Below are 23,708 nucleotides of genomic sequence, written 5' to 3'. Positions count from 1 at the left end.
TCTATCATAACAACAAGTAAATGTTGTATCTCGCACTAACCATCATATAGTACCAACGAAGAAAAAGGAAACCGTTGACATTCTCGATTTTAGGTACGTTTGTTATACTAGGCAAGCCGCTACCGATACCGAACGTTTACATGGGTTTAATATAACGTACAAATCAAGACATCATGACAACATAACGACCGCCATAAGTGGATCAAGCCGCTTATGGGCTCAACCAAGAAAGAAACTTCTTATGAGGCATACACAATTCTAAGAGCATCCAAGAGCACCCACGCATCAGAGGACAACAAGTTCTTCCCAAGACATGACTCCTCACCAGTAGATGGAAGGAGTCGGGAGATACTGGTTTGGATTTCATCATTGCGCGAGCTCACACTCTTCAGAAGTCTAGAACAGTGTAACCTAATATAATTCCTTTCCACTCGAGGGCATATTTACCGCGCATAAGAGTTTTGAGTGAAAGGCTGGTCGATAGACATTCGTAAGAAAATGGAATGATCTTCAACATGGTCTATTAACTCACTGGACTAGATAATAATAGTTCACAAGATCGATTAAAATTTGTCTCAAGTCTGTCAGGATTTCTCTAGTTTTATTTCAGAATATACTATATCATTTCCAATGGTACTCCAGAAACCTCTATCCACTCTATATTATGGAGTTCGATCGTAGAAGATAATCTGCTCGAAGATATCTACAACTGCGAAACATATAATTTCATGCCAGCAAGACTATGTATCATATGAAAAGATCTCAAAGAGCTGGACTAGTTCAGGGTTCGCTTATGGCTTTTAAGCTACATAAAAAGGCATTTCTCACGATACGGGAGCCTTTGTTACTAGGTTAAGAAACAGCTACAACTGACATAGCACTGTGACGCAACGAGATAAACACAATCAAGAACATCTTCAAACACATCAATGGAGGGCAATATTGAGAAGGCAATAACATCGATGACATCAATTTCTACATTCGACACACCAATCACATTTCCCAACCTTACGTAGATATGTACTCTTTCTACTTTTTTTTGGTCATAACAACAAATAAATGGTGTAGCTTGCACTAACCACCTTAAAATATCAAAAAGAAAAAAACGGCGAAGGTCTCAATCTTAGAAGCTATTTTTATACTACGCTACGAATACCGAACTTTTAAATTGGTTTCATATAACATCCAAAACAACATAAGGGTAATGCCATAAGTGTTTCAAGCCATCCGGCACCAGCAAGTCGGAAATTAAACTATCGAACGCCGTCCTTTAATGTAATGGAACGTATCGGGCAGATTCGGGACGCGGGACGTGCATCACAACGTGAGGTGGATAGGGATTCAAATTCATAACGGCCTCCATATCTACTAGCAGAGAGATAATGATGACGATAATGCACTTAAGTGATTCCATTCCATCGTTGTGTTACTTCTTCGCTCGCCGTGCTTGTCCGTGCCTGGCCATTGTAGCTGTAGTTGGTATGGCTCGCGACCCTTTTTCCTGTCGAGAGGCACTCTTTACTCGCACCACCACCACCCTCCGTTAGGGGACGAACGCGACCGCATGCAGATTTGCCTCGTGCTCAAGCAAAAGCAGCGAATGGCGCAGGATGGGAGTTGGAGCCTCCCATTAATCTTCCCTCTTTTGGGGGGCGAATTGCTATTATTATTTTATTTTTTTATTCATAAGAACCTAGTCCAGAGATCACTGTGTTCATTTTGTCCCGTTGCGGTAGCGGTGGTAGAATGCTTCCACCAATGAAGGAGGGATAGTGGGGCAGGCATAATTTTCTATGCAAAGGCCACCGCCTCCTCCCGGGCCAGTGCCCGCAGCCGTTGTTGAGCGACAAATGTATTTTTCCACCTCCATCGCGCACACCGCCTCATTTCGTAGAACTTCAAATATTGGAATCAATGAAAGAAGACACACACACACACGCGCACGCAGCTGTCGAAAAATATGTCGCACGGTTTTCACCGGACATCCTGCTGACTGTGCTGCTTTCGCCAAACAATAATAAGAATGCTTCAGTAGTGGTGAAGATAGGGTGGGACGCCTAGGGAGAGAAGGCATGAGAATATTTCTTTGCTTCTTTGTTTTCCGGAGGGCAGGAGGGGAAGCAGCAACGACCGAAATCCTTTTCAAAAGCTGATGGCGTTATAATGACGTTGTCATTTTTCTTGTCCTTTGGTGTGCGTGTGTGTGTGTGTCACCGCTTTTGCTTTTACTTTCTTTTGCATTCTCTCTGTCTGGCCGCGCTCCGCCGCAGTAACAATGCTTTCTTTTCAAGGAAGCAAAACGAATTACACATTGGCTGGAATGGCGTGGGCTGCAAAGCTGGTAAGGTGACGACAGAAGGCTAGGGTAAGGGGAGACATCTTCCTTTACGCTTCTTCCCGTTTGCTCTTCTCACTGACAAAACAGAGAAAGTGCGGAAGAGTACAGCAAGCCGGTGCAACTATTATTTAATTAGTTCCAAAAAAGCAAGCAAGATAAATTGCAAGACTAACCATCGCGACAGCAATGGAAGCTCAAGCATTAAAATGAATGATAGCACGCGGGCTGAGAAGGGCTGTACACTTTTATGCAAAAAAAAAAAGATTCGCACCCCTTTCAATGTACTGCGGAATCGCTGCCATTGTCCGAAAGTGAGCAGCAAAGGTTAACAAAGCTTTCTTTTTAAATTGGGGAAAAATGGGATCCCGAAGTAGGCACGACGAAAGGCAAATAATAATCATCCCACCACTCGGAAATTGATTTCGTGTTTTGTGTCTTTTTCACTTTGACAAAATAAAAAGAACAGAATGCAGACACAAGTGGTTAGCTGTTGACCGCTATTAACCACCCACTTGAACCCGCTCTCCAGGGAGGGGCAAAAATGCTCAAGAGATCAACCACCTTTTTTATATATATATTTTGGATCTCACCAGCATCATCCAAGCGAAGGGATTGCTTCCCTGTAACGAGCAACAACTCTAAACACACATGTATACATATAGGGGCATCTTTACAGATCGTTAGCAGCACAAAAGAGGGCGAGACGACATAGCAAAAAAAAACCCCACAGCATTCCGTGAAAAAAGGGGTACGGGATGAAAAGAAATTAGGAACGAGCAAGGTGACCAAAAACGGACAGTTTCCCGGCGCCTTCGCCTCGGAATAGTTGTCGGGTTCGATTGACAGGAGGGTGGCGACAAACAAACTGCGAACATTGTTTGACACAGCTCGCACCGAACCCGTACAGCTCACACGGTGGGGGTAAAGAGGCATGTGAGAGCGCTACAGTGAGAGGGCAGGACACGACAACACAAAGCTCATTAAAAAAGGGGATCCACCAGCGTTGTGTGTGCGTTGTGCCGTGTTGTTATCGAAATCGAACGAATGTTTGCACACGGCTGCGGCGGACCGTGTTTGGACAGTACTGCCCGTGTCCCCCGCCCAGGACGGGGAGCAAGTTTGATAAGTTTCATTCCAAGAAGCGTAAACCCTTTCACTCCAAATTATTAGCTTCTTCAATGTTTGAGATGCTGAAAAGCCAGGCGGATCCTGTATGTTATTTATCACACGGGCTCACAAATCCGTGGAAAGAAACTCTCACCAAGTCGACAGTTAAAAGATGAGTGGAAACAAGAGAGAGAGAGAGAGAGAGAGAGAGAGAGAGAGAGAGAGAGAGAGAGAGAGAGAGAATATTTTATAAATTTAAGTTTTTGCATCTATCTATGTCAATTTTGATTAGATTTCCCAGGAAGAATTCACCATCAGCAGTTGATGTTGCAGAAATATTAACCAATGTGTGTTGGGAGTGAGTGTAACATCGGTCATTACCTTTGGATAACCTGCTAGAGCAACTAACAATATAGCAGAACTTCAAGAATTCACCAAAAGTCACGGAAAGCCTGCCCGGCTTCTTTGCTAGTTTTGTCGCGCGTCCCGAACAAATATTTGTTTCTTAACCCAAGTGGTTCTAAACCCAAAGTAGTAGCATGGGAAAGTTTACGCTCACATGTAAACAACCTTACTTAAGAAATTGGTTAAGAGACCAGCGTGTGTAATGACGCGAGAGAGAAAGAGAGGCAGAGAGAGACCGCATACAAACCAGCTCGCAAATCTTTGTCAACACTGACCTGAATATCCAACCCATGTGGAATTCTTCTTTTTCGCTGACGTGTCTTTAGGTTCTGCACTTGGAGATTATGACTGATCGCCCATCGGGGCTCCGTGCCGGTGGAAACAGGATGCTCTCTACTTCTTCATCAGCACATTCTGCCACTGGGTCTGATCCATCGGGACAGTCTGGAGTTGGGCCATAATATTAAACCTGTATTATTTACTGTGTCAATTTTAACAAATTAGTTTTACCAGTACAAAAATATGCTTCAACATGGTAACCTGGTATCTTGAGCGCTTTGCCGTGGTGTGATAAAGCTATCTTGCATCGAAAGACTGAAATAAAATTTACAAAAAAAGGCTCAAGCACGCGGGTATCATGGGAAGATGATCCGTCACAGACTTACTGTATCTCCCTGTATTGCTAGTAGCGGGACTTGTACCGATCTGGCATTCAATTCTAAGCTTCAACGTGATAACCAACAAAAAGTTCACATTGCAGATATAGTATCTAGGTATATTTAGCCAAATATTTGTTTCAAAATCCAAGTGCGACCGCCCCTAAGAAGCAGCCGGAACAAAGTTGCGCTCGCATGTAAACAACCTTATCACAGAAACTCGGTATAAGAGACCAGCGAGTGTAATGGTGCGAGAGAGCAAAAAAACCAGCGCACACACCTTTGTCAACATTGACATGGATATCTACCCGAGATGTGGGACTTATTTTTCGCTGACGTGTCCATAATGAATGATCGCCCATCGGAACTCCGCCGGTGGACACAGCATTCCCTGGGCGTCACACAGCTAAATGCAGGGTATATTACCGCCTCGCATGCTTAACGCATCTTCCCAAACTCAAAAACGAGATGGAAATCGACAGTTATATGGCATTTAAGTGTGCAATTGTGTACACACACATGCAACACCGCTAAGGTCTTCGTCGGTGTACGCAGCAGGAGCCCTGCAAAACCCTGCAGGCAGGTTTAGGTTGCGATTTTAATTACGCTCAAATCGTTCGGAAGCGAGAACGCACAGGCAGGCACATTCTTCGTTTGAGCGGACCGGCAAAATGATTTGTTGTGACATTGTACGGTTAGCAGCTACCCTGCTCCCTCTACCGTTTGCATACTTTGCGTGTGTATGCTGACTTGCGAAGGTGTACGCGCTTGTGTCGCGCCGACATCGTGGCTGGCTGTGTCCTTCCGTTATTGATTAATTGACAAGGCCCGCTCTGCTGCACTTCCTACCGACCCCGCGTGTGCGTATCGCTCCGTCGTCGTGTCTCCGGTGGAATGCCGGCGCATCGAATTGCAGGGATATCTATTATCGATATCGATTACTTCACAGCACCGGCCGTTGCCGGCACCCACCGCCTTGGTTGTGGCGCATTGGAATCAGAATGCCTTATGTCTTGGCTTTATGCTGCATCTGCTGGAGACAGCTCCAACTCAACCCGAGCTGTTTCTCGCAGCAAGTTTGCGATGAGGCACGAGGCCACTGAGAGCAGAAGGAGTCTGCTGGGTGGAGGAGCAGATAAATGAACCGGTAAAAATAAATCAATTATTAAGCGTGTTGCTTCAGTTTCGGTGTCATGCGAGCGCTCCTAGCGGGATCCTTGCGAACTTAGACAGGCGGCTAGGTTTAGGAGTTTGGAAGTACGGGAAAGAGTTTGATGTGTGGGAAAGGACTTAAATTGAATTAAATTAAATGTTCCCCTGTTTTTTAAACCTTTCACAGTGGTAAGATAATTACGTAGAACTGATAGTTTGCAGGGCAGCAGGTTGGCTTTATGAAGCATATAATGTGTTATTAAGAGGCCAATTTGAATTAATTTAATTGCCCAATGCTCTGTCTTGGGAATCAGCAACAGCAGCAATCGTAATAACATTCTGCAAAAACCTTAAAACACGGTCACGGTGAGCATCAAACGCATCAAAACCAACCAAAGGCCCAGCGCCTCTACAATAATAGGATGAACAGAAGAAGAGAGAGAGAGAGAGAGAGAGAGAGAGAGAGAGAGAGAGAGAGAGAGAGAGAGAGAGAGAGTCGCGGTAAAACAAAACCAAAAATAATCGATCGAAGGGAAGGGGCAGCACCGCACGGAGAGAAACGAACGGCGGCAGCAATAATGAAGTGTATGATTGACCACGGGGTTTCGCAGGCGTAAACGCTACTGCAGCGACATATTACCATCATCAGCAACATCAATTACACACTAACTACACCAATCTGCAGTAAAGCAAAACAAAGGACGCAACAAAGCAGCAACACCAGCACGCACAAGCGCCACCGTGGCCCGATTTACAGTAAATATTGATTAAATTTTCAACACATTTGTGCAACTCCTCGCATCCGTTCTTGCGCCCCCCCCCCCCCCCCTCCCCCCTTCATCCGGGATTGCATTTCGCGCTGGGCGCCAGCGTGTCCGAAAAACTCCATTACCCAAATGGTGTGCGCACGCACACACACACACAAAACTCGCGTGCCCTCCTTCCCAAACCAGCCCCACCGAGTCAATTGTCTGGTCACGGTCTGTGACAGACGGACAGACAGTCGGACGAACAGGAGGCAAACTTCCGCATGTGTCACCGAAACCATGTAATCCACATGGGCATGGGAAAAGCAGACGTAAATGGGAAGGGTAAGAGAATGCGGCGGGAAGGGGTGGAAGGAGGGAATTAAAAACATTCCATCATCTACCTCTCCATCAGTTGCTGGCAAGCAGATCACCAGGCACGCCATCCGAATTGCCCGTTTATGGTAACAAGGGACCACATCATGATGCTCTGCTAAATAGTGTATTTTATTTCATGCTCACCCGTTGCGGTACCAGCTATTGTAGGAGCAAAACGAGCACGGGAGAGTGCGCGAAGAAAATGGAAGGATTTTGCTGCGGTGCTAATTAAGGCAAATAAATTCGATACTTATTAAAACGCGTGCTGCGGAAAGGAGTTTGCAAACGAAATCAATTTATCGAAATCAATCGCAGGTTTATTAAATGCGGAAACATAGAGGTTGAGGTAGATTTTTGGTTTGAATCGATTGTAGAGGACTTTTTTTCCTTTTTGAAACTATAAAACCAGCCCACAAATGTCACAAAATGTTGCACTCTTTGGGCCCGATGATCGAAATGTACGACTGGCGGCACCAAACCCTATACGCCCGGCTAACGAAAACGTTGCAACTGTCAGAAAGAAAGCGGGAGTCCGGGCGACGGGCTGGCCTTGAGAGCGTGTTCATAATTAAAAAGTTTTTAATTAAACTTCAACACGTCCACCGCCCCCATCTCTTCACTGCTTCTGCTGGCTACGGAAATCCAGCGAACGGTTCCGCTCTCTGTCAACATCAATCCTCAGTAACACGAGGCACGTGGCGGGGGGCCAAGTATGCCACGGTTAACCCGTTGAAAGCGGAGGGAAAAACAACAAATGAAATGGAATTGAACGTCCGAAAAGTGGGTAACTGTGGACGGTGCAAACGGAAAACCGAAACCACAAATGACATCCTGACGAGCAGGACGAAGATCGCAACAATACTGGCACACGGCGTAGAGTAAAGCCGTTTCTTGGGCGATGCTTCACGTTTCGCTGAAAATATTTTGTTCCGGGATCGATCGGGAAGAGACAAAATCTTTCTAATGTTTTGCTTTCGGGCACAAAGATAGAAAGAAATTTCTTATCAGGCATACACAACTCTAAGAGCATCCAAGAGCACCCACGCTTCAGAGGGCAACAAGTTCTTCCCAAGACATGACTCTACATCAGTAGATAGAAGGAGTCGGGAGATACTGGTTTGGATTTCATCATTGCGCGAGCTCACACTCTTCAGAAGTCTAGAACAGTGTAACCTAATGTAATTCCTTTCCACTCACGGGCATATTTGCCGCGCATAAGAGTTTTGAGTAAAAGCCTGGTCGATAGACATTCGTAGGAAATTGGAATGATCTTCAATATGGTCTATTGACTCACTGGACTAGATAATAATAGTTCACAAGATCGATTAAAATGTGTCTCAAGTTGATAACTCTATCAGGATTCCTCTATTTTCATTTCAGTATAGACTATGTCATTTCCTATGGTACCCCAGAAAATCTCTATCCACTCTCTATGACGGAGTTCGATCATAGAAGATAATCTGCACGAAGATATCTACAACTGCGACACATATAATGTCATACCAACAACACCATGTTTATATGAAATGATCTCAAAGAGCTGGACTAGTTCAGGGTTCGCTTATGGCTTTTAGGCTACAAGAAAAGGAATTTCTCACGAAGCTTAAAACAAGAGCCTGTGTTACTGTGCTAAGACACAGCTGTAGCTCATTACCATAGCACAATCAAGAACATCTTCAAACGCATCGATGGAAGTAAATATCGAGAAATACAAACGTCAGAAACCGAACCAAGCCATAAACGACAACGATCAGAACCGAAGTGAAAACCCCACTAAAACTCAATCCAAAGATCAACCAATACACGATAACCGGAGCGCCGTACAGACAAAGTCAAACTCAATGCATTCCCAATCGCTTGAATGTCGTAGTGTCACCTCGATGATACACGTCATTCGGTGCCGCACAATGCTCCGTTGGTGCGCGAAGTGTGTCGACCGGCCGCACACGACAGACTGATTTGGGTAACTTTTCTCCTTCCCCGGATTGCTACCATCACGCGCGCACACGTGTTATGGCACAAACATTATGGCAGCCGAAGCCAACCGACGCTCGTGCTTTATAGCGCGCCGCCGCACCAGGTAAAAAAAGCGTACGGAAGGGGAAAACAATACAAAGCTATAGCAAGGGGAAGTAAACAAAGCACGCAACAGTAGCAGCGTGGTGTCGTCGCCGTCACACCTGCTACTCCGCCTGCAGAAAGGTAAGCAGCTGCCGCAGCGACACGAACCAGCGGGAGGCGAGCTCGAGCAGCAGCAGCCCGGTGGCGACCAGCAGCAAACCAAACAGTGTCTCGTAGCACCCGACCAGCTGGTCGGAGGTAAGCGGCGTCGGAAGGGGCTGGTAGTCGGCCGGTCCCTTGAAAGCGTCGTAGTTCAGGTAGTGCCCGAGCCGGTAGCTGACGTAGCCGGACGTCCGCAGGCGGTCCAGCTCGTGGTCGAACCGATTGGCGAGGCAGGATTTCTTCGGGTAGTAGATACCGATGGGCAGTCGCACCAGCACCACGTTTGCGATGTGCACGAGTCCGCCGCGCACGTAAAACCGGTTGTGGTAGGCTACGCGCTCCATGTCGATAAAGAGTGCGCCGGTGCGAGCCTGCCGAGTGGCTAGCTCGGTCAGTAACCGATCGACCGACGCGTCATCGTCCGGCAGCCAGGTGATGCTACAACAAAAAAAAAGGAAGTAACAGCAGATAGTTTGCACAGCGTTCAATGATACCGTCTTTCCCTATTCTCACTCTGCGTAGGAGCTACCAACCGCGACAGTATCTGAGGCATCTGTTCCAGATAGAGCGAGGTGCCGTGCAGCGAGTAAAAGCGATAGTCGTTCCGCACCAGCGCATCGACCGTCTGCAGCGGGGTGAAGTTTTTGCGCTCCTGCAAATACTCGTACAGCGAGCCCTGGTAGCAGGTGCGCACCACCAGACAGTAGTACATCCACAGGAAGAGCAGCGTGCGGGCGAAGTTGCGCATCGGCAGCTGGACCACCGCGCCGCCAAACAGTACGCTGAGCAGATTGAGCACCGGCGTGGACACACCGCGCCCGTACACAAAATCGCGCACGGCCGGCCGGTGCAGCAGCTGCACGGTGCCGATCACGACCATTCCGGCCAGCAGAGAGAGCGTCACCAGCACCCAGACGGACCGGCTGAACGGGCGGAACAGCTTCTCGAACGGGGTGTACTCCCGCCCAGCCGGCACAGCAAACACCATCCGCACCGTGTAGTAGCTGCGGCTGCTCTTCATCACGAGATTCCGATCGCCCCGGATGGCGAACCGACCGAGCGTGAGATTGACCCGCTCGGTCAGCACCAGCCGCACGCAGCCGGAAGCCGAGGACGTACCACCTCCGGTACGGTTCGCGCCAGCACCATCCACCGACGGTGGTGGCGTCCGTCCCCACAGCTCGCCGTCATCCGGCACCACCAGCCGCACGGTAAAGTTCAGCTTCCGGCTAAGCGCACGCAGCAGATCCCCCTCGAGCCCGCCGTAGCTGCCGGCCGGTGTCAGCAGCATGTACGGCGGCAGATGGAACGTCCCGACCGTCACCGGGCACCCGTGCAGATTGGACAGCTTGCTCGGGAACAGCTCGACCGACCGGTCCAACCGCTGGCCCTTGCGGAACCGGTGCAGCAGATGGGGCACGATCCGCTCGCAGTTGCCGCCCGCCCGGTACGGGTAGTAGGTGTGCATCAGCACGCTCTGCCACCGGCTCTGGTCCTCCAGGTCGGCCGACACGATGTTCACATTGATCACGTTCATCGTCCACAGCAGGGCGAAGATGCGCGCGAGCGTATCGGACGCGATGCGGCGCCCGTACGCCGTCAGCACGATCAGATAGTAGCCGGCGAAGTCGTTCTCGGCCGGATCGAGCGACCGGAACAGCTGCTCGAACGCACCGTACCCGTCGATGAAGGCGATGTTGAAGATGCGGGGCCGCCGCGACGGGCCCAACGCCGACCGGAACTCGTACGCGATGCTGCGCGACGTCCGCTGCATCACCTCGTCCATAATGTCGGACTGCAGGTCGTGCGTGCCGTCGCTCACGGTGGACAGCCGCATCACCTGCGTGGAGGAGTGGTTCTGCACGTAGTACCGGGTGAGCGCGTTCACGATTACCTCCGAGAAGTGGTTGCCGACCGTTTCGCGCACGACCAGCCGCTTGATGCCGCCGACGCTGTCGTCCGGGCGGCACTCGCGCAGCAGTCCGGCGGCAAGCAGCAGGATCGACCATCGGTGCATGACGGTCTGTGTCGCACCGGTCTCGTACTCAAATGCAGCGTGTGTAGAGCCCGGGGTTCGTTAAATACTACCCGAGCTTTACCAGGCGAAGAGTGCATGCAAAATGTTGGTAATTTTAATTTACTAAAACACCAGCCACAGCACCATTGATTGATGACAGAAAATTATACCGTGCTGGCGAGGGTGAGTCAACATATTTCCACAAAAACGGTTTACAAAACGTTAAAACTTCGAATCTAGCTGCTATTGACCGGCGAATGACTCCGACAATCTAAAGAGATCCCTAACAATGACTACTTGGTGTTGGACAGTTTCGGCACAAGAAAAAAATTGTTACTAGTCGAAGTTAATAAAAACATTTATAACGAACGTCAGAAATGTAGGTGCGGATACCTGAAATGCGATCAGAATGTAATCATAAAAACGAGGGCAACATGAACGCCCTAAATTAAGGATTATTAGCCAATGTTAAGTTAATTATATACTTAACAGCAGCAAGCTAAATGGTTGGTGTGTTGTATCAGAAGCAAACTGCTGGAAAGAGTTTTCCCCGAAAGGATTGCCAACCAAACAAATGCATCAGCGGTCAACGCCAGACACACTAGTGCTGAAGAGCGATCACAATGTTTGCTCAAACGGTGACAAAGATAGTGACAGCGAAAGCGAATGCCAAGGACATTAATACACTTTTCTTTGTGGATGAAAACCGGAAAACCCATCCCGAAAATAAGTTTAGAACAAATACAAGTCCGCCATTTATGTAATCACTGGAAACGTTCCAGAAGGCCCTTACAATGTGATTTTGGAGGCAAAGAACCTGCACCAAACCATCGTGGATTTTCAGATGCATTTTAAGTACGATCAAAATTAAGACTGAAAGTGTATTTGTCAACACAATGTAAGATTTAGGTTATTGTAGACACGATATGATATTTGGTGTATGATTCTTAATTTTATGATTACAAAACATCGAGCTGCTATAAACAGCTCGAATTGCTACAACAATAACAAACGCTAGATGACGTATCGTAACACAAACACAATTCAACTATATGCCGACACACTAGTGCTGAAGAGCGATCACAATGTTTGCTCAAACGGTGGCAAAGATAGTGACAGCGAAAGCGAATGCCAAGGACATAAATCCAATTTTCTTTGTGGATGAAACCGAAAGACCCATCCCGAAAATAACTTTAGAACAAATACAAGTCTGCCATTTATGTAATCACTGGAAACGTTCCAGAAGGCCCTTACAATGTGATTTTGGAGGCAAAGAACCTGCACCAAACCATCGTGGATTTTCAGATGCATTTTAAGTACGATCAAAATTAAGACTGAAAGTGTATTTGTCAACACCATGTAATATTTAGGTTATTGTAGACACGATATGATATTTGGTGTATAATTCTTAATTTTATGATTACAAAACATCGAGCTGCTATAAACAGCTCGAATTGCTACAACAATAACAAACGCTAGATGACGTATCGCAACACAAACACAATTCAACTATATGCCGACACACTAGTGCTGAAGAGCGATCACAATGTTTGCTCAAACGGTGGCAAAGATAGTGACAGCGAAAGCGTATGCCAAGGACATAAATCCAATTTTCTTTGTGGATGAAACCGAAAGACCCATCCCGAAAATAACTTTAGAACAAATGCAAGTCCGCCATTTATGTAATCACTGGAAACGTTCCAGAAGGCCCTTACAATGTGATTTTGGAGGCAAAGAACCTGCACCAAACCATCGTGGATTTTCAGATGCATTTTAAGTACGATCAAAATTAAGACTGAAAGTGTATTTGTCAACACCATGTAATATTTAGGTTATTGTAGACACGATATGATATTTGGTGTATAATTCTTAATTTTATGATTACAAAACATCGAGCTGCTATAAACAGCTCGAATTGCTACAACAATAACAAACGCTAGATGACGTATCGCAACACAAACACAATTCAACTATATGCCGACACACTAGTGCTGAAGAGCGATCACAATGTTTGCTCAAACGGTGGCAAAGATAGTGACAGCGAAAGCGTATGCCAAGGACATAAATCCAATTTTCTTTGTGGATGAAACCGAAAGACCCATCCCGAAAATAACTTTAGAACAAATGCAAGTCCGCCATTTATGTAATCACTGGAAACGTTCCAGAAGGCCCTTACAATGTGATTTTGGAGGCAAAGAACCTGCACCAAACCATCGTGGATTTTCAGATGCATTTTAAGTACGATCAAAATTAAGACTGAAAGTGTATTTGTCAACACCATGTAATATTTAGGTTATTGTAGACACGATATGATATTTGGTGTATAATTCTTAATGTTATGATTACAAAACATCGCGCTGCTATAAACAGCTCGAATTGCTACAACAATAACAAACGCTAGATGACGTATCGTAACACAAACACAATTCAACTATATGCCGACACACTAGTGCTGAAGAGCGATCATAATGTTTGCTCAAACGGTGACAAAGATAGTGACAGCGAAAGCGAATGCCAAGGACATTAATCCACTTTTCTTTGTGGATGAAAACCGAAAAACCATTCCGGATGTAAGTTTAGAAGATATACGAGTCAACTGTTCATTCTCATCTCTGCATAATATTCTAACAAGAAAACTACAGTAGCAATCAATTAATCGATGTAGCAGATTTCATAGTTGTACGTTGTCTAGATAAGGAAAGGGGTTAAGGTGTATGATATGAGAATAGGATAGAGTTATTTCAGATTTCATAGTTGTACGTTGTCTAGATAAGGAAAGGGTTTAAGGTGTATGATATGAGAATAGGATAGAGTTATAACAGCTTGTAGTCACATAAGAATATGTTAAAGATAAATACGTTTTACCAATAAGACAACGTTGGGTAAGCTTTGGCACAGAAATTAATTAGAGTCAGGAATTGAAATTAAGCTATTCCGATGAAATGCAGCCCGACCAAATATAGAAAAGAAAAGTATCTTTATACTATTATTTAAACGAAGTTAGCAAACGAAAGAATTTTCCTGCTACAGTTACCCAGTTCGGAGAGTTGATGTAATTTAGAAACGAACTCGGGAATGAATTCTGTAGCGATAAACTCCGGCAAAGATTGAAAATTGTAAAAGAACTTAGTAGCAATAAGGACATCGTTTCAATATGAGCAATCGAAAAACTTCCACAACAACTGAAAACATTCCAGAGTCCTTAAAGTTTAATTTTGAAATGAAAGATCCTGAACAAAAACCATATTGGACTTCCAGAGAAACTTGAAGTATCTTAGAGCACACCATTTCCCATCGATTTAAAAGCAATTGGAATGATAGGAATCATGTTGGTAATTATGTTCCACGTCAAATGCAGCTGCTGGAAGACTGCAATTACGAAGAAGTAAAAAAAGTAAGATTTATAAAAAAATTAAAATAAGTAAGAGTAGTAATTAATACTTTTACTATAATTCTTCAAACAAACGCAACGAAAAAATAAATTTATTAACTTGCTTCCCTGTTCCTTCACCCCCAACAATAATAAAGAAAGCCCTCAATGCCTTGTAATCGGCCAATCTTAATCCATGCAAAATTCCAACACCCGCCGAAGGGCCGCCAGACGCAGCGAAACGAGCTCGAGCAGAAAGATCACGAGCGCAAGCAGATGCGCCGCGGCCAGCAGCTGGTACGCACCGACCAGATGGGCGAGCGTCAGCTTGCGCGGTTCCCCGCCGCCGGCCGGTTCGCGCCGGTTCGCCTCAAAGTCGTAGTCGCCGTAGCTGCGCACCCAGAAGCTGACCAGGCCGCTCTCGACGACGTGCCGCACCAACCGGTCGAACGGTTGCGTGAGGCAAGACTTTTTCGGATAGTAGATCGTGAGCGGGAACAGCGTGATCGACTCGCGCGTAACCTGTATCGGGGCGGCGGCCGGCTGCCGCCCCCGGCCGGCCCGATTGTTGTACGCCACCATGTCCTGCGGGCAGACGACGACCCGGTCGGTGTAGCGCGCCGCCATGCCGGCCACCTGCTCGCCGAGCGTGTCCAGCCCGGGCGGTATGAAGTGGACGCGCGGCTTGATCTCCGGCCGATCGACGAAGAACCGCATCGCGATGTTCACCATGTGGTAGTGCAGCGTGGAACGGTGCACCTGCTCGATCGTGGCGAGCGGCGGAAAGGTGGCACTGCGCTGCAGGTACAGGTACAGCGAGCCCTGGTACAGCGTGCGCACCACGAACGTGAAGCCGAGCCAGAGCGCCAGCAGCGAGCGGGCAAAGTTGCGCCCCGGCACGGCGACGACCGTGCCGCCCCAGAGCAGATAGAGCGCGCCGAGCAGCGGCATGCGTACCGCCGGCCCGTACACGAACCGGCGCCAGCGGCGGGCACGCCGCCCGCAGCTCAGCCCGCCGACCACGCCGGCCACGCCGAGCAGCGTGCCGGCGAGCGCCGCCCAGATGGCCGTGCCGAACGGGCGGAACAGCTTCTCGAACGCGGTGTACGGCCGGCCCTGCGGCACCGCGAACAGGATGCGCGAGGTGTAGTGGGCCCAGCCCGCCTTCAGGTACAGGCCGCGCGTCACGTCCAGCGCCATGCAGGCGATGACCAGATCGACCAGCTCGTCCTGCACCAGCTGCATCGTGCCGGTGCTGTTGCCCGGCGCCCCGATCACGCCCCACTGCACCTGGTGCGGCGATTCGGTCACGTTCACGCGGAACTGCAGCCGGCTGGCGAGCAGATGCAGCAGGTCGCCCTCGAACCCGCCCAGCTCGGTGTAGCCGTCCACCTTGGGCCGCAGCAGCGTGTACGGTTTCGCCTCGAACGAGCCGACCTGCAGCGTGCAGTTGCAGAACGTGGTCAGCCGCGGGTAGAGATGCGGCTGAGCGTCGACCGAGCTGCCGGGCGCGAAGACGGCCGCCAGCTTGACCGCAGGTTTGCCGCACCGGCCCGGCGTGTACGGTCGGTAGGTGTAGGCGCGCACCGTACCGTTGGCGGCGGCGACCAGCACGTTCACGTGCACGATGTGCCGCGTCCAGAGGGCGCCGAACAGTCGGGGCAGATGGTCGGTTTCGAGCTGGTGGACACTGCCGGACGCACCGGTTAGGACGCACAGGTAGCGGCCGGAGTAGTCGTTGACGGCGGTGCTGAAGTTCGCCACCAGTCGCTCGAACGCAACGAAGTCTTCGCCGAACAGGACGGCGCGAGAGCGCTGCTGCTGTCCCGCTGCCCGTAAGCCGACTGGGTTGCTGGTGGTGCTGCCGAACGTCACTGCAGCCTGCCCGCTAGTGTGCCTCAGCACCTGGGAGAGCAGATCGTGCTGTGCTAGAAGATGCGGTGCTGTGTTAGCGGCTAGAAAGAACTGGACCGGTTGAAAAGGGTGACGCAGGTAGCGCTGCAGCAAGTGGGTAACGATGTGCGGCAGCAGCGGCTGATCCGTGTCTCCGTGCTGGGGTGGGATCTGCGCTCGAGTGGCCGTTGTTGTCCAAAGCAGCCAGCAGCACATCAACCGACTCGTCCACCATAGCACCGGTAAGGGCGCCATCGCTTTGCAGACTGAGTGCTGCAGCAATCGTGCAAGATGCAGAAAGGTGTTACGCACCGCTCAAGGGTTCATCCAGGAATTACGAACGATGATCCAAAAACTTACAATATCACAAACAAAAATTCTGTTAGAAAAGCGACTTCTAACAGAACTAGTCGAACAGGCGACATCCAACATAGAGAGACTGTGACGAAGAATACAACTTCCAGTCCGATACAAGCCATATTGGATGATGAAACCTTAAGCAGAGAAATGTTGAAGCCCAGTTCCCTTTGCCACAGGATAATGGAAGGTAAATCATAGCAACCATTGGATTGGGTATAAAAGCTCACTACCTTCCTAAGTAGACTTCAATAAAAATAGTATCAAACTATAATGTCAATGTTGAAGAACGAAGTAATCGGAAATATTACTGAGCTATTAAATGAATGAAGTAATCCGAGCAGGCATTGGATTGAAGCTTTACAATCTAAACACCTATTGGTTGTAGATATTCAATTACATTCCATACAAAAATGTTAAACCCACCCAAAACGGCTTCCTGAAGAACGGCGAATTAACGGTAAAAAGTACTTATAACCCAGGATGCACACGCAAGTCTTAAACTTGCATGCACAATGACACAAAGTATCATCAGGATTGGACCACGGCTTACGTTAAACGTACTTTGTAATGTTAATTCATTAAAATTTCAAACCAATTTCATTTGATCGTGCTCTATTGGAGCGAGATTTTCAGTACTTTTGCATGCAATTTTAAGACTTGTGTCCAACCTGGGTTATAAGTTATTTTTGCCGAATAAACTCCTGAATATGCTGAAGCATCTGGCGGACCCTGGAATGATCTGGTTCTTTTCGGCAGAAATTAAACGTCCAGAACAACCGATAGCTGGCCTATTGGACTTCGGACGTTTCGCGGGAGCCGCAGACTAAATATCCCCGGACGGTGATGGTGTTCAGGTGTCGTCAGAAAGGGACACAATGCCACCGTGCTTCTTTGGACTTTGGATTTCGATCGCTACATTAAAATTCTAGAATCGTGAGTGAAGCCTTAAATCACCACAGTGGTCAATGGTTGGCCGCGTATGTGTTTCACCAGGATTCCAAACCCTGCCAATGTTTACGTCTTCACCGCGCCGAATGAGTGGACTCCTAACAGCATAATAAACTTCTCTTACTACAAGCAAAAATGACGTAGATGTTTGATTTTTCCCAAACATTTCTTTACCGCGAGCACCCTGTATATGAAGATATATGTTTTAGAAAGTACGTTAGTAATTACCGCCTGCATAGCCTAGTGGTAGGTACTACTCTAGAGGTATTCAAATAGAGTAGTCTGAAATGGATGACAGAAAGTTTGATCTCGAAACGCACCAAACGCACCATAGTTCAGACAATCTTGTGAAAATACGGGTCAACGGCCGCCCTTGAACCACTGATCGATTCTTCTAGAAAAAAAGGAAACTCCAAGGCCAGAACTACGATCACTCTTGTGGACGACTGCCAGCACACCCTTTAATCCGTGACTGCAAGACGACAGGAAAGGTACTTGGGATACAATCAAGCACAATCGTCAGAAAACGACGATGTCTACCAAAGTATTACTCCTGAAGAGATTCTGCAACAGAGGAGGAACTAATGATCCGGAAGGACATATCCTTGCCAAGCTGACTGGACAGAGGCACAGCAAACACTGTGATATCTCGATATTCGACTGCAGATATGTAGCTGAAACTTTGTGGCGCTAGGTAACTTGACGTTGATGCTGACTGTACCGAAGACCATCAAACCCGAAGATCGAACTCTGAACACATCTTCCATTTAGGGTGAATCTGCTTTCGGACCTTTACACGGAGCTGACAACAAAAACTTATGAAAGTTGTAGGTAATAAGATCACTGAACCGATCGTTATCGGTGAAGATAACCAGAGCTGCATGGCGATGCTGGGAGCCTGAAGGAGGAAGTCGTAGAAACTAAATATATTCACTCGGTTCAATTGAGTCCGGAAGCTGGTAAGCAACAACGTTATTCAGGTTTAGTAATGCCCTACTAGTAATGACATAACCGTTGTCGGAAGAAAAATTGCGATGCTGAACTTAAATTCAAAGAAGATGGAACTTCAATAGCTGAAGCTTGTGAAGGAGTTATGGAATACAAGCAAGCAAGATTGATGCAATCTAAGCTGTAGAAATTCAATGTTGGATACACGTCTAATAAAGTTAGTTAAATAGTGATATTTAATAAAGTTATAGTGATTTGTTATAAAGAACGACATTGGACAGTCAAATATACTGCATGTTAAGCAGGATCATCTAATATTTCAATGTTGTTAGTATTGTTATGTAGGTTATTAAATAAGTTAACTAGTGGTATTTAAAAAGCAATAAAATGCAGTGAAGCATTTTTGAGGAGTTGCTGCATATTCTAAAAAATTTGAACAATGGTTATAAGGTTATTGGAACTTTCAACGAGTCGTTGTCGTGCAACTCCAGGCAAATGACGTAGGCAAAGCAATGAACATTCAATTCAAAAAAAACATAACATCAGATCAGATGACTTGACAAAAAGGTAGAAGAAGAAGAAATTATAACGGCCGGGGGACATTGTCCGTACTCGCTAGTGTAATTTCGATTTTCACTAGCGCATCTGGCGGCGGCTGACCGAAGCATTTTGCTAAACAATATGGATCCTTTTCAGAAATTGTGTTTTTTTCATGTTTTTTACTTTAAGTGGACTGGAAAAGCTTTGTAATTGATGGGTGAATATGTTGAGTAAGTATTTCAGCCATTATACCATCGGAAAATGATGAAAATAATACTTTATTTTGAGATCCGGCACGACCATTCCCCCGATGGTAAAAAAGCTGCCACCAGCCATCGCTAGATGCGCTAGTGAAAATCGAAATTACACAAACGATTACAGACAATGTCCCCCGGCCTGAAGACGCAGGTGAAGATGCATTCTAGCGTTACAATTTGTCGCAAAAGGCGAACAATCCAAAATACTCTTATTATGCGTTACGCAATTTAAGGATAAGCCTCCGTAGTGAGACTAAATTTGTTTCCCATTTGCTGCCGCATCCTAATCAGCTCAATGCATTATTGTCCCGCGCATTGTTACCGCACACCATTGTTAACCCTAATCGAGGCCACACACCAGTCCCCTCCCCACCCCAATGGGCGTATAAAGACCGGCGACCGACAATCGCTGCGACGCATTCAACCCGAATCCCGCAATGTGGTGGCGTCGTCGTGTCCAGCTACTAATAGCCGCCCTGTGGTTCCACCGCTGCTGTTGGGCCCAGCCGCCACTCCCGACGCAGCCGCTGGTCAACCTGGCCGACATCGTGGGTGTGGTGCTGCACACCCACTTCCGGACACCGTTCGCCACCACCCTGGTGACGGTGCGCAGCGCCACCCAGCGCGGGGCCTGGCTGCAGCAGGACCTGCTCGAGCGGCTGCTCGTCCGCCACGGCCAGGGCCAGCTGGTGGTGCAGCTGGAGGGTGTGCCGTCGCCGGCCCAGCTGCTGCACCGCCATCCGCCCTGGTCGCGCACGCTGCTGCTGGCGGAAAGCTACGACGCCCTGCGGACCGTCTTCGGCCAGCTCACGCCCGACCGGTTCGACTTTACCGGGCGCTACCTGATCGCGCTCAGCGAGGCGCCCGCCACCCTCGCCACCGTCGACCGCATCTTTCACGAGCTGTGGATGCGCCAGATCGTGAACGTGGTCGTGGCGCTGCGCCCGCTCGACGACGACCATTCCTCCGCGGCGGCGGCCGCCGGCCCGGTCCAGCTGTGGACGTACTTCCCGTTCTCGCCCGGACTGTGCCGCATCCCGAAGCCCCACCTGCTGTTCACCTGGCCGAACGATACGCTGCTGTACGGGGTCGACTTCTATCCGCGCAAGAGCGACCAGTTCCACGGCTGCCCGCTGCGCGTGGGCAGCTTCGAGACGCGCCCGTTCACCATCCTGGCCGGCGGGGACGGCGCGACCCCGCCGGCGGTGGGCGGCTTCGAGGGCGACCTGCTGCACAGCCTGTCCGCGCGGCTCAACTTCCGGGAGGACGTGCGGGTGCCACCGCGCGCCCAGCAGTGGGGCGAGGCGGCGTTCGAGAACAGCACCGGTCTGATGCGCATGCTCTACACGGAGGAGGTCGACTTCGGCCTCTCCTGTCTCGGCGTGTCGGTCGAGCGATCCGCCATGCTGAAGGCGGGCAAGGTGCACTTCACCACCGACCTGGTGGTGGTGGTGCCGCCCGGCAAACCGTACACCGCCTTCGAGAAGCTGTTTCAACCGTTCCAGCCCCCGGTCTGGCTGGCGGTTGGGTTCTGCACCGGGGTCGGGTTCGGGGTGCTCGCCACCCTGCGCCTCCTGCCGCTGGACGGTGGCCGGCGGGCAACCGTGCGGCGCTACGTAGCGGGCGACGCCCGGCTCCAGGCGCCCGCCCTCAACCTGGTGCGCGTCCTGCTCTCCTCCCCGCTGCCCTTCACCCCGACCGGTACCTTCCCGCGGACGCTGCTCGCCCAGTGGATGCTGGTGTCGCTGCTGCTGAGCCTGCTGTACCAGGGTTCGCTCTTCCAGTACCTCCAGCGGGCCTCGACCCACCCGCCGATGCGCACGCTCGCCGAGATCGATCGGTCCGGCGCGCTGTACCACATCGCGAGCTCGGCCCGCCGCTACTTCCTGCCCTATCCGCAGCGGCTCCAGCGGCTCCGGTACTTCCCGCCGGTGCCGGACAGCATTGCCGCCTGGCTGCGGTGGATGGGCAGCCATCCGGGCGAGCGGCACGTCGCCATGTGCACCCGGGACCACGTGGCGTACCATAACGCGCAGCACGGCCGGACCGACGGCCGGCAGCTGCTGATTGCGCGCGAATCGATGGCCCTGTACGCGATCACCATCCTGTACCCGAAGCGGTCCATGCTGACCGCCAGCTTCGACCAGCACATCGAGCGGATCGACTCGTCCGGCCTGCTCAAGTACTGGTCGGCCCGGTACGGGGACTACCACTTTGGGGAGTCACGCACCTCCTCCTCCACGACCGACCAGCGGGCAACGGTGACGGCCGGACCGAGACCGGTCAGCGTGGAGCAGCTGGCCGGCGCACTGCAGCTGCTGCTCGGAATGCTGCTGGCCGCGACGCTCCTGTTTCTGGCCGAGCTTGGCTGGGCGCGGCACACGCGGCGGTGGAGACACAACTGCTAGAATTTGACGCACATAACGCGTTTATTTAAACACAAAAGAGGAAAAACAAAACCAGTAAAAAGCTCCCCGGTATACACTTAAACTACTGCGAACAGTGTCACCTAATAAAAGAAACCCAAATGAGCGAAACATTGTGTTACCTAACTTGATTCACAACAAAACGACACAACTTCTACCGATATGAAAGTAGACAAAGGAACCGAATAAGATGATCAAGAAGAACAAGACGACCATGATAATGATGATGATGATGATGATGATGAAGAGGAAGAACAAGAAGAAGGATCTAAGCCCCAACAATTCACCAATTTACTCAAAAAGTTATCATATGTAAATTCAACTTCAAATATCTCTTCCCTAGCCGTAAGCTGACGAACAGAATTAAAACGAAACTATCGCAGATAGAATATAGTAATAGGCTCCGGATCATACCCAAACTACTGCGAACAGTGTCACTCAATAAAATAAATCCAAATGAGCGAAACATTGTGTTACCTAACTTGATTCACAAGAAAACGACACAACTTCTACCGATATGAAAGTAGACAAAGGAACCGAATAAGATGATCAAGAAGAACAAGACGACCATGATAATGATGATGATGATGAAGAAGAGGAAGAACAAGAAGAAGGATCTAAGCCCCAACAGTTCACCAATTCACTCAAAAAGATATCATATGTAAATTCAACTTCAAATATCTCTTCCCTAACCGTAAGCTGGCGAAAAGAATTAAGACGAAACTATCGCAGATAGAATATAGTAATAGGCTGCGGATCATACCCAAACTACTGCGAACAGTGTCACTCAATAAAAGAAACCCAAATGAGCGAAACATTGTGTTACCTAACTTGATTCACAAGAAAACGACACAACTGCTACCGATGTGAAAGTAGACAAAGGAACCGAATAAGATGATCAAGAAGAACAAGACGACGATGATAATGATGATGATGAAGAGGAAGAACAAGAAGAAGGATCTAAGCCCCAACAGTTCACCAATTCACTCAAAAAGATATCATATGTAAATTCAACTTCAAATATCTCTTCCCTAACCGTAAGCTGGCGAAAAGAATTAAGACGAAACTATCGCAGATAGAATATAGTAATAGGCTGCGGATCATACCCAAACTACTGCGAACAGTGTCACTCAATAAAAGAAACCCAAATGAGCGAAACATTGTGTTACCTAACTTGATTCACAAGAAAACGACACAACTTCTACCGATATGAAAGTAGACAACGGAACCGAATAAGATGATCAAGAAGAACAAGACGACCATGATAATGATGATGATGATGATGATGAAGAGGAAGAATTAGAAGAAGGATCTAAGCCCCAACAGTTCACCAATTCACTCAAAAAGATATCATATGTAAATTCAACTTCAAATATCTCTTCCCTAACCGTAAGCTGTTGAAAAGAATTAAGACGAAACTATCGCAGACAGAATGCATTAGCAGCTACCAGCAGCCAAGTCACAGCATCAGAGAATCAGCTCCAAATAGCACTGGATGAAAATGACGACGAAAACAACTCAAGATGAAGGAAACATCACAAACGATGTCAACATCGTAACGCTTAACCTGCTAGGAACTGTTGGATCCCAGTTGCATGGCCACAGGATAATAGAACAATATGCATAATGGTAAATTGATTGGGCAGCTTGATTTGCATCTCACAGATCATTCTGAAGTTAACTTCTGATAGATCACCCTCAAACTAGACCCTTTATGTTACAGTCCAAAGTAATCGGACGTATCAGGGACGAAGAAAACTGCCCAACCAAGATAGGACCTTGTCGCCAGGGCATACCCTAGAAGGAAAGAATCGATAAGCTTCTTCTGGGAGCATTTTCATGCCTGCGGTTTCACTCCGTTTCCAAACTATCCCGAATGTACCAAGAAGATCGCGTTAGTGGCCCATGTGCTGTTCAACTGTCTCGACTGAAATAAAGCTAAAG

General features: G+C 48.4%; 3 protein-coding genes across 3 annotated transcripts; 1 reads left to right on the top strand and 2 right to left on the bottom strand.

Moving 5' to 3' along the window:
• Positions 1 to 8,965: 8,965 nt before the first annotated feature.
• LOC121590012 lies at positions 8,966 to 11,300 on the bottom strand. Its single transcript, XM_041909335.1, has 2 exons — positions 9,500 to 11,300; positions 8,966 to 9,443 (listed from the first exon to the last, which is right to left on the bottom strand). Exons 1-2 carry the CDS (start codon positions 11,020 to 11,022, stop codon positions 8,966 to 8,968), a joined length of 2,001 nt encoding a protein of 666 aa, XP_041765269.1. The 5' UTR covers positions 11,023 to 11,300.
• Positions 11,301 to 14,581: 3,281 nt separating this feature from the next.
• LOC121589982 lies at positions 14,582 to 16,540 on the bottom strand. The gene has a single exon (XM_041909290.1). The coding sequence runs from the start codon at positions 16,538 to 16,540 to the stop codon at positions 14,582 to 14,584; it is 1,959 nt and encodes a 652-aa protein (XP_041765224.1).
• A 3,235-nt stretch (positions 16,541 to 19,775) lies between these two features.
• Positions 19,776 to 21,746, top strand: LOC121589972. The gene has a single exon (XM_041909280.1). The coding sequence runs from the start codon at positions 19,776 to 19,778 to the stop codon at positions 21,744 to 21,746; it is 1,971 nt and encodes a 656-aa protein (XP_041765214.1).
• The last annotated feature ends 1,962 nt before the right edge of the window (positions 21,747 to 23,708 follow it).

This window comes from Anopheles merus, chromosome X, assembly GCF_017562075.2.
Source record: "Anopheles merus strain MAF chromosome X, AmerM5.1, whole genome shotgun sequence".
NCBI lineage: Eukaryota > Metazoa > Arthropoda > Insecta > Diptera > Culicidae > Anopheles > Anopheles merus.
This window is presented reverse-complemented; position numbering and strand designations above follow the sequence as displayed.